This window comes from Pelobates fuscus, chromosome 1 (assembly GCF_036172605.1).
Source record: "Pelobates fuscus isolate aPelFus1 chromosome 1, aPelFus1.pri, whole genome shotgun sequence".
NCBI classification, from domain to species: Eukaryota; Metazoa; Chordata; class Amphibia; order Anura; family Pelobatidae; genus Pelobates; species Pelobates fuscus.
Genome location: NC_086317.1, coordinates 236,684,261 through 236,696,634, shown reverse-complemented (window position 1 = coordinate 236,696,634; position 12,374 = coordinate 236,684,261). Strand labels below are relative to the sequence as shown.

The 12,374-nt window shown below is 43.0% G+C and overlaps 1 protein-coding gene across 2 annotated transcripts in view; it reads left to right on the top strand.

The window, feature by feature from the left end:
• Nucleotides 1–12,374, top strand: part of VMP1 (vacuole membrane protein 1) — a 204,593-nt gene that overhangs the window by 172,580 nt on the left and 19,639 nt on the right. For both annotated transcript variants that reach the window (XM_063455315.1, XM_063455305.1), the window contains exon 10: nucleotides 3,386–3,447. In XM_063455315.1, the coding sequence (XP_063311385.1) occupies nucleotides 3,386–3,447 (62 nt within the window). The remainder of the gene's footprint in view (nucleotides 1–3,385; nucleotides 3,448–12,374) is intronic.

The window sequence follows — 12,374 nt, the reverse complement described above, 5'->3', positions numbered from 1 at the left end:
CTTGGATTCTTGCTGGTGATGTACTACTAAAATCCCTGTCAGAGAGTTAATAAAAGCAGTTAGGTTGTCTTCTCCCCATTTTCAGATATCTCTCCTTACTATGTCACAAGCATTAAAGGAACACTAAAGGATCAGGAACGCAAACATGTATTCCTGACCCTATAGGTGGCTTGACTCCCCCCTCCCCTTAGGCCCCCTATAAAAGTCTAAAACGCACCTTATTTCGTGCTGGCTCCGCCCCCTTTGTGACATCATCAACATGGCCGATTTTTAGCCAATGGGGGCTGGGCCAAATGCCGTTTTGGCCAATCAGGACCTCCTCATAGAGATGCATTGAATCAATGCATCTCTCTGAGGAAAATTCAGCATCTCCATGCAGAGCGTGGGGACATTGAACGTCAGGGCTGCTTTTTTGGCAGCACTGACCCAGGAAGCACCTCCAGTGACCATCCAAGGAGTGGCGACTTGGAGGTGTCCCTAGAGGCAATTTAAACACTACATTTTTGAAAAGGCAGTGTTTGCATAAAAAAAGCATTAAGTTGTAGTTGTTCTGGTGACTATAGTGTCCCTTTAAGTAACAAATCATAGGAGGTAGCAGGTGTGCAGTGAAAGTGGAAGCTAAGGTGTGAGCTCTATCCTTGAGCTAATTGTGGTTTTCTTTTTTTAGAAAGCAAGAGTCCACAGAGTCTTTTGATCTCTCAAAGCCCCAGCTGCATTTTTTATTTTAAGTTTTTTAACTTTGCATTTTGATACAGCACATATAACTTGTGTTCTACTTCTGTACCTGCCTAACCGGTTATCATTATTGCAGCATTTTCAAATCAAATGATAAATATGATCTGTTCTTTTCAGCTTTTCATTTGGTTCTGTCACCCATTGTTCTAAAAAAAAAAAATGAATGATCCTTGCTTTCCCACAGAAGCTTCTACTTTCTTTTGTATTATTGTTCAAAATCATTAACCCCTTAAGGACCAAACTTCTGGAATAAAAGGGAATCATGACATGTCATGTGTCGTTAAGGAGTTAAACATCCGAAACATCTTGTGACACAGAGTAACAGCACTGTGTTTGAAAGGGATAGTAAAAATTGTCTTTACTTCCTGGAAGCATTGGGCAAACCTCTTAGGCAGATGACATTTGAGACTGCTTGTCTTTCTATCAGAAAAGGCCACCTGCTGTCTGAAATGTAACTGTTTAGTTACCGCCTTACCTAACACATCAGAATGCCATGCAAATTGTATAAAATAAGAATGGAAGTCACAAGTCTACAGTCTCCCAAAGTGAAATTAAAGAAAGCCTATACATGTTTTAAATGCCCCTATAGCGATACAGTATTGTCACTACATGACGAATGCAATGAAATTACATCTCAGCTAACAGTGGCAACATTAATAAAACCCGGAAAAAAAAGGCATACATTTGGGAAGTGGGGTTCGGATTGTGTTAAACTTGAGACAGGCTATATTTGATGGGATTGTAGGATTTGAATATACCTGCCTTTAGTATGTACTACAAATCCCAGGGTTTATATTGGTTTTGCAGTCCACGGTATCATAATGGGGCACTCTGCTGTAATTAGCTATCATCAATATATTTGCAGCAAACGTTAACGTTTACATTTTTATTTAAGGACAGTATGTCTTTAAAAGTCTAAATATCAATATATGCATCTACTGGAGTAGCTACATTAGTGGTCATTGCAGAATATTAATTGTGACCTGTATGTGCATTCCTCCCAAACCCCCAAATATGTTTATTTTTGGAGGCATCGTCACACTTTGGATCTCTCTTTCCTTCCTTTGTATCTTTCTCTGCTTCTTCATTTTGTAACTGCCATTAAAATAAGTGTGTAGTAGTATATGACTTGAATAACTTAAAGGACCACTATAGGCACCCAGACCACTTCAGCTTAATGAAGTGGTCTGGGTGCCAGGTCCATCTAGTGTTTCAGAGAAACTACTATGTTTACATTAGGGTTAATCCAGCCTCTAGTCGCTGTCTCATTGACGGCCGCTAGAGGCGCTTCCGCACTTTTCACTGTGATTTTCAGAGAGTGGGAGGGACCCAAAGACCTTATAGAGCCAGGAACACTAGAGTCACTCAGGCAACTTTATCTCATTGAAGTGATTTGGTTGCAGTGTCCCTGTCCTTTTTAACCCTGCAATGTAAAACAATTTAGTTTTTTTAGATACCGCAATGTTTACATTGCAGGGTTAAGTCCATCTTTAGTGGCTGTCAGTATGAGAGCCACTAGAGGCCCTTCCATGGCACAGACCAAATAAAACTCTGTCACGTGACGCAGAGGTCCTCATAGCAAATCATTGACTCAAATTTGAATGCACATGCTCCTCTATGAGGAGCATTGGATTGGATAATCATGCAGGAGGACATGCCTCTTCCGTGACATCACAGGAGGCGGGGAAGTGAACAGCGCCAAGGGAGCCAACTTTTATGGCAAGCACAACCACTGACTAGGGACTGAGACACTGTAGTGTTAGAAAAACAGGTTTTTATTTCTAATGCTAGTGTTCCTTTAACTCTTAATATTGCTGGGTGTGTTTTGTGCAGATTTGTGACTTAAGGCTATTACAGAGAAAGAAGCTTGTTTATGGCAAAATGGTTTTTTTTTCCCCCTTCTTTCCGCATTAAAGCAAACATTTAAGCAAAGATTGCTTGTTATATTTTTGTGAATTTTTCCATTTGAAATGTTCCGTATAACACAGATTTGAAAAATAACAAACTGGAGATTGGAGTTCACCAGTGCAATCCACCGTGTTTTCTTGGACTCCTAAAATGTCTTCATGCTGATGGGTATAGATGTGTGTAGTATACATAACAGATAGGTTTAGGGATGCAAAAGAAATATTCAGAAATCTTAACAAACAAAATAAATGTCAAGTTGAAGTGGGGTGGAGGAAGCAAAATACATGAATGCCATGTGGAGCTGTATTGACAAATTGTCTTGCATATCTGATATTTACTGAGGGGAAATGCGTTTTTGTTTTTTGTCAAGTGAACATATCAATATTAGACCGTAAGAAAAAACAAATTTATAGAAAAGGACATTCATTAAAAAGTGGCAACACAAATGTTAGTTAGAATATGCTTACAAAACATAAAATTATATAGAGTTTGTGTGTGTGTGTGTATTTATATATAATATATATATATAGTTCTTGCAACGCATGTACAATGTTAATATAAATCTTTTGCCAACCCCTGTTGTTGCTAATTAATAATTAATGGTATAAATGATAATCTCACTGGATGTTCTCGCTGCTGCACCTGTATGCTGCAGCTTCTGCTGCCCGATTCATTCTGTGTGCTTCTTTTCATCAAAATGATTTTCCGTAAGTGATTTCCATTCTCTTTTTCTTTTCTGCAGAAGCTCTTTGTTATCATAACTTTCAGCAAGCACATCGTGGAACAGATGGTGTCCCTAATCGGGTGAGTAATTGTCTGACTCATGCACTTATCTAGTACTATGAGCCGCACCATTTATCTTCTTTCCCGAAGAGGTCACTGACATCATAGGTGAGGGTCTAGGGCCTAATGATCTTTAAGGCTGTGGACCCCCCTCACCCCACCCTTCCTTTGCCCTAGATTTTACTGAAATAGTTATTACACATGACTGTATAATGAGAATATGCTTGACTGCCTGAAATCACCACCTAAGCCCACCCTAAATTGTGTTTGTTTGTGTTTAAATGGCTTCTTAGTATCTAACAGTATTGATCAACTATGATAAGGATGAGCAGTTTAGCATTAGAAATTATTTCTGTATCTTCAGCTCTCCTTTTTTTGACTCTCACAAACCATTGATTAGGCATGCATCATTGTAGAGTCATACTTTCAACTGCAGAAGGCTTGTTTCCATGAGTGGAGTGTGTGTGAATCTTTCCTTTAAAGAGATATTATCGAAACACTACAAATAACCATAGCTTTAAAAAAAAAAAAAAAATAATGTAAATGTAGTTCTGTATAGCTTATGCTAAACTATATGCTTTTATGACAGAACAACTGTGTGTAGTTTATTAATATTACATAGTCAATAGCTCTATTCAGAATCTTATTGCAAAGTAGAATGAGACAATTTCAGGGCCGCCATCGGGAGGGACGGACAACCAGGACGCTTGTCACGGGCCCGAACTGCTTTGGCAGTCTTGGGCCCCACATTCCCTCTCTGCACATATATATATATATATATATATATATATATATATATATATATATATGCAGCTGCGGGCCCCCGGCTCCCTATACTTGCAGAGGGGACCCAGCAGACTGCATCTGAATGTTACAGCTCTTTGCTTTCTCTAACTCCCTGCGAGACTCCCCCCCATACAAGACTGGGAAATGGGTGTTTTGTTATAATAACTGTAGAGATACAGTTGTAGTATTCTTTTTTTAAAGTTAGTTCCATGTTTTAGTACTACAAGCCTCTGCAGAGAAGCATGATCTACTACATAATTTGGTGGTGAAGTGACAAGATAAATGGATTTCTACTGTTTTTTGGATTGTTATGAATTATATCTCACATTTAGTTTGGTTGATATCTATATCTATTTATTTTGCCCTCGGCAAGTGCAGTGTGAATGCAGACATCATAACATGCAAAAGCTAATTTCAGAGAGGTGGCTTCACAAACAACTGCACACCGGACACTTGCACATATACATACACACACACACACACACACACAGAGATACGCAGACTGGTTTATATACACACACTTACTGGCACATACACACAGATGCATACAGATACAAACACTAGTACGCACACACACAATCATAATTTGATCTGCAGCCACCCTTGGCTTACCTTGTCTGTTGGCTGGGGCTGATGGGAGCTCCAGGCTCTCCTTTGCCTTCATGCTGCCAGTATACTTCAGTCTCCAGGAGGTAATATTTAGTTGATTGCTAGCCTAGGCTGATATTTGGAATACCTTATGCTAATTAAAGATCTTTTAGATCTGCATTATACACATTTGTGGCTGAGGAGAAAGTGATAACATTTAGCAATGCTTTTCCCCTTTTAATGTAATTTATATTTGCCGTCTTAACATAAAGCATGATCACAAATTAAGCAGATCACATAGTGTCAAGTGGTTTAGATTTAAATCAAAGAATACTGGGTAGTGGACACCTGGAAGCTGTTCCAACAGGGGTTAACCTGTCTTTTTTTTTTTTTTTTTTTCTTCTTTTCATTTCAAAAAGGTTTATACGTCCTAGACACTGAAAGCGTTCAGGCAAAGCAGAACATGGTTTTAGTTTTATACTCTGATGAATAGACCAGATATACCAAACTGATTGTACATGTGATCAAATTTAATGCTAGTCTGTTAATGGTAGCTTTAACATTTAGTATTTGCTTATAGAATTTGCTTTATCTTTATTGTTATTCTTATATGCGTCATTGGCTCAACCCAAACTATCAAAACCTTTTCATGGTATATGCCAGCAGTTTTAATTCTATCACTGTGCATATCCGGGCCACTCCTTTTATCACATTGCTGAACTGGGTGACACTCACGCACAGTCACTGTGTTTCACAATTGCATGAATGAGATAGTTTTCCACCCACACAAAGCTAATCTTTGCTCTCGCTATGATGTGCCGTGTCCAATGAATGTATCTCATGGTATTCTGTGTATGGTAGGTTCAAGAGTTATGCTTCAAAGCAATGCAGTCCCCTCCTACAACAAATATGAGCAACATTCTAGGGAGTTGGCTCTTTACATGTTATATCATCGGTCAACGGAAATTAATTTTAAAGGATTCAAATCCTCAAATATGTTTTTTTTTGTAAATATAGCATGGTTCACCGTTGAAAGTATTATTTAATTTCAAGAAGACATTGATCCTAGCTATTAAGCGAGCATCATTGTTTTAATGTGTATTTGTGCCCTTTTAGACAAACCCCAACCATCATCTCTGGTTTTAATAATTAATCTAGAAATGTCAGTGAAGCTTCAGCATTGCTTTTCTGAAAGCCTTTACCATTATCTGTGTTATACAGGGAGCAGTGCATGTTCTGGACAGTATAAAGCGTTTAATTGCTTCAACATCTCATTTTGTTGAAAAGGTTTAGACTGTAAAGATAGTCATGTACACTGCAATTCATTTCATATAGTGACGATTAAGAGCCTGCCCTTGGTATAAAGTAGGAGATGGTGTTTATAGAAATGGATGAAATGTACTTATCAATAAGCGCACTTCTGGAAAAAACAGTTCTGACGTTTTGTGATTTCTCAAAGGGGATCTGTAAAGTACTGACATATTATAGTATATTTTAGCAAAATTACCATTGTTTGAGGGTAGACATAGACAAATAGAGGGCTACAAAATTAATTATCCTTAAAGGGGCGCTCCACTGCCCAAATTTCTGGTAATTCAATTTTTTTTTCATGCACCTGGAGGGGATATGGGCACCTAAACATTAAACAGGTAACTATACTTTAGTGTTCCTTCAAATCCCCCTCTAGTGACTGCAGCACTAGAGTAAAACTCTGTTACATGACGGCAGCCCCCATAGGAAAACATTGATTTAATGCTTTCCTGTAAGTAAATGTGAATTGAGTCCTCAGTACTCCTCTGTGAGATTGGACCAACACAGGAGAAGGCCGTGCCTTCTTCATGAAGCTGGGGGAGGAGGGGGATATGTGTATATTCCTAATGCTTTAGTGTTCCTTTAAAGGACCACTATAGTGCCAGGAAAACATACTCGTTTTCCTGGCACTATAGTGCCCTGAGGGTGCCCCCACCCTCAGGGACCCCCTCCCGCTGGGCTCTGGAGAGAGGAAGGGGTTAAAACTTACCTTTATTCCAGCGCCGGGCGGAGAGCTCTCCTCCTCCTCTCCGCCTCCGATCCTCCCTTTCGGCTGAATGCGCATGCGCGGCAAGAGCTGCGTGCGCATTCAGCCGGTCTCATAGGAAAGCATTTACAATGCTTTCCTATGGACGCTTACGTGCTCTCACTGTGATTTTCAGTGAGACAGCCACTAGAGGATTTGGAGGATTTGGAGGCTGGATTAACCCTATTATAAACATAGCAGTTTCTCTGAAACTGCTATGTTTATAAAAAAAAAAAAAGGGTTCATCCTAGAGGGACCAGGCACCCAGACCACTTCATTATGCTGAAGTGGTCTGGGTGCCTAGAGTGGTCCTTTAACCCCTTAAGGACCAAACGTCTGGAATAAAAGGGAATCATGACATGTCACACATGTCATGTGTCCTTAAGGGGTTAATGAGATTTGAAAAAACACTGGCTAAAGTACTGAAATACCTGTTTTACGACGGCTCGCACTTACGACCAGCTCTCTCACGGGGTGGTAAGTGCGAGCCGTCGTGGGAATTTGAGGGATTCACTGATCTGCTGCGTTCGTCTATGTTCGGGGACATTTCCCCAAACATAGACTAACGCAACAGAGCAGGGAATCCCTCTAATCTAGGTTCTGGGAAATTTTCCTGAGCATAGATTAGAGGGATTCCCTGCACTTGGGCGTCTATGTTCGGAGAAATATCCATGAACACAGATGAACACACCAGAGCAGGGAATTCCTTTAATCTATGTTCAGGGAAATTTGCCCGAACATAGAGGGATTCCCTGCTCTGGTGCGCTTGTCTATGTTTGGGCAAATTTCCTAGAACACAGATTAGAGGGATTCTCTGCTCTGGTGCGTTCGTCTAATCTGTGTTCTAGGAAATTTACCCGAACATAGACAAGCGCACCAGAGCAGGGAATCCCTTAACTCCTCACTTACCGACCAATTTGTTCTACGACCGGGTCTTAGGAACGGAACCCGGTCGGTAAGTGAGGAGTACCTGTAGAAGAGTTATTCAGTTGACTTATTTATTATAACATGAATATTTATTTTAATCTATAGTATAAAGATTAATATGTTTGTTAAAAGAAATGGCTGTTTTTAGGATGGGAGACCTGCGCATATACCTTCTCTGTCAGTGGCGTCTCTAGGATTCATTTTTAGGGGGGAGGGGGCACATGGTGGGCCAGGGACTAAAGTAGGGGGGCACATTTAACCCCGCCCTCACAGCAGTTTGACCCCGCCCCTGTTGCATGTTAAGCCCCACCCCCGACACAATATGTTCTTTGTTTTTCTTTAATAATCCATGGTGGAGAATTCATTATTTTCCACCAAGGATTATTAAAAATCAAACACATTTCCCTTGATACAGTCCATACACACACACACACACACACACACACTGCTGAGTCCTTACACACAGAGACACACAGACTGCTGACCATACACACACACAGACACACAGACTGAGTCCACACACACACACAGACTGCTGAGTTCATACACACACAGACACAAACACAGACTGTTGAGTCCATACACACAGAGACTGTTGAGTCCATACACACAGAGACTGCTGAGTGCTTACACACACACAGACTGCTGAGTCCATACACATACACACACAGACTGCTGAGTCCATACACATACACACACAGAGTGCTGAGTCCATACACATACACACACACACACACACACACACTGCTGAGTTCATACACATACACACACACATTGCTGATTCCATACACACATACAGACTGCTGAGTCCATACATACATACAGACGGCCGAGTCCATACACACACAGTGCTGAGTCCATACACACACAGATTGCTGAGTCCGTACACACACACAGACTGCTGAGTCCGTACACACATACAGACTGCTGAGTCCGTACACACATACAGACTGCTGAGTCCGTACACACATACAGACTGCTGAGTCCGTACACACATACAGACTGCTGAGTCCGTACACACATACAGACTGCTGAGTCCGTACACACATACAGACTGCTGAGTCCGTACACACAGACAGACTGCTGAGTCCGTACACACACACAGACAGACTGCTGAGTCCGTACACACAGACTGTTGAGTCCGTACACACCGACAGACTGTTGAGTCCGTACACACCGACAGACTGCTGAGTCCGTACACACAGACAGACTGCTGAGTCCGTACACACAGACAGACTGCTGAGTCCGTACACACAGACAGACTGCTGAGTCCGTACACACAGACAGACTGCTGAGTCCGTACACACAGACAGACTGCTGAGTCCGTACACACACACACACACACACACACAGACGGCTGAGTCCTTACACACACACAGACGGCTGAGTCCTTACACACAGACAGACTGCTGAGTCCGTACACACAGACAGACTGCTGAGTCCGTACACACAGACAGACTGCTGAGTCCGTACACACAGACAGACTGCTGAGTCCGTACACACAGACAGACTGCTGAGTCCGTACACACACACACACACACACACAGACGGCTGAGTCCTTACACACACACAGACGGCTGAGTCCTTACACACAGACAGACTGCTGAGTCCGTACACACAGACAGACTGCTGAGTCCGTACACACAGACAGACTGCTGAGTCCGTACACACAGACAGACTGCTGAGTCCGTACACACAGACAGACTGCTGAGTCCGTACACACAGACAGACTGCTGAGTCCGTACACACAGACAGACTGCTGAGTCCGTACACACAGACAGACTGCTGAGTCCGTACACACAGACAGACTGCTGAGTCCGTACACACAGACAGACTGCTGAGTCCGTACACACACACACACTGCTGAGTCCGTACACACACACACACTGCTGAGTCCGTACACACACACACACTGCTGAGTCCGTACACACACACACACTGCTGAGTCCGTACACACACACACACTGCTGAGTCCGTACACACACACACACACACTGCTGAGTCCGTACACACACACACACACTGCTGAGTCCATACACACACACACACACACACACACACACAGACGGCTGAGTCCTTACACACACACAGACTGCTGAGTCCATACACAGAGACGGCTGAGTTCATACAAACATAGACTACTGAGTCCATACACACACACAGACTGCTGAGTCCATACACACACACACACACACAGACTGCTGAGTCCACACACACACAGACTGCTGAGTCCACACACACACACAGACTGCTGAGTCCACACACACACACAGACTGCTGAGTCCATACACACACAGACTGCTGAGTCCATACACACAGATTGCTGAGTCCACATACACACAAGCTTCCTCACTAGCAGACAGACACATACACACCCCCACACACACACACACACACACACACACAGCATATCAAGCCTACCTGTTGCTGGGGGTCAGACAGCCATCTTCTGGCCTTTCTAGCAGCAGCATGGTCTGCTGCTTAACAGCGGGGGCGGGGCTTATGTGCAGGAGGCGGGTCTTCGTTTGGAGGCAGGGCCTGTGCCGGGGAGCCTCTCAGTGCTCCCTCCGGCCACAGACACCCCCCAGCACCGTTCCCCCAGACTGTTACAGCCCGAGGGAATAGAATGTAAGCACATGGCCAGCAAGTTGCTGGCATTTGGGGGGGCCAAAGAGGGGGCACAGCATGATGTAGGGGGGGCCATGGCCACCTCTGCCCCCCCCCCCCCCCCCCCCAGCGACGCCACTGTTCTCTGTCTGTATGCATAATACATACGTATTGTGTCCAAGTGCAAATTGGGTGATTTGGTATATATTGTCCCACGCCATAGAACATAGATTCTGTTTGTATGTATGCTTGACCCAGGCCTGCCTTTTGCTGCTGACTCCTTCAGGCATGAATGAATCTTCCCAGTTTTTTTTTTTTTGATGATCTAACCATGGAAGACCAACTTCAACTGTACAGGCGGTTTACCTTTCATTTTACTGGGAAGAGAATAAAATCCTATTAACTGAAAAAGTGAGCAGAGCTGGTCATGAAAGAACACACACAGCAAAAGGAATAGGAATAATCAGTAGTAAATAAATCAAAGACTAAACCACTTCAGAACAACTTTTATCTTCTCATTATTCCTTGGTTAATGATCCAGGACCCTTTTCTTCCCCCACAGGCTACTTTCTCTGCATTTCAAGCATGCATGTTATTTACTGAAAATTCAGAGCAGCTCATATTATTGTTTACGGGCTTCCATGCTGTTCTTACAGCTGAAGTAGGTCAGCTGCATTCTGAATCTTGAAGAGTTGTTTTTAATGGTGACAGGTTGATATGTCCGTATTCCCATAAGAAGTTTAGTGCCCTGTAATGTGAACGTCTTGCAAAAACATTTTTGTGTACCTAGATATAATTAAGTGTTTTGGCTAATTAAAAAATCTGCTGATTTTATAAGAGAAAACAGACTTTACATTTTAACCCTTATATGGCATTCTCTCCTCTCATCACAATTTATTTTGTGCAGACCCTAAGACAATGTGACATTTCTTGCTTGTTCAGCAGTAGTAGCTTTGTAGAGATCTGTTACTAAATTCAGTGGAATAGCCTTGTCAGATTAGGGTCTAAGACAAGATTGTTATGATATATACCTGTCAGGATCGGGACAGGGATCCAACACGCAGAGTACAAACAGGTGGTAGGTACGTATACCGGACCTTAGAATGGCCGGACTTAACGTAAGGAGTAAGTAGAGAATGGTCTAGGAACAAGCCGAGGTCGAGGGAACGAGAGGACAGGTAAGCGAGAGACAAGCCGAGTCAAAGGGTAACAGAGATAAACAGGGTAGTACAAACAAGCCGGGTCAGAACCAAAGAGACAACTAGAATACAAGAGCACTGAGTGACTAGACAGGCTAGAACCACGACAGGGCAATGAGCAGATGCCGAAAGCCTTACTTTATACCTTGATTCTAGAGGGTAATCACGCCCCCGACGAGTCCTGATTAGTGCTCGGGACTTGACTGACAGGTCGACCCGGGTTGGCGTCATGACGTCGACTACTGAGCATCGCGTCATATAAGGAAGTGGATCCCTCGCGGTCGGCTTGTAAATGGCCGAGAGAACCGCGAGGAACGGAAGAAACAACCCCTCTGGGAGGATAAACGTCTAAGTCTCTCACCTCCTCTGAGGTAGAGACTACAGGTACCCTGACAATACCAGGGTTAGGCACTCCTGATGTTGTGGACTAAATCTCCCTTGATGCTTTGTCAGCATTATGGCAGTCTGGCAGATGTAGTCTACAACATCTGGAGTTCCAACGGTTGCCTACTCCTATTGAATATATTCATTCCTTCTCACTGGCCTTCACTCATTCATACAGAAGAACAGGAGATTGGTTTGTTGATCTGGCAATTTTATTTGTTCCAGGGATGGATTGGTTCTAAGGGTGCCAGCGCTATGAATTGAGGAATGGGTGGACCTCTGTTTATCTTGCCCAGAAAATGGAAACAGCAGGTTCTTTGGTCTGCCTGTTCGCAAACACTTCTGAAGCACCAAGCCCATTGGTTGAGTGCACTTTATGAGGTCTTTAACCTGGTGTACCC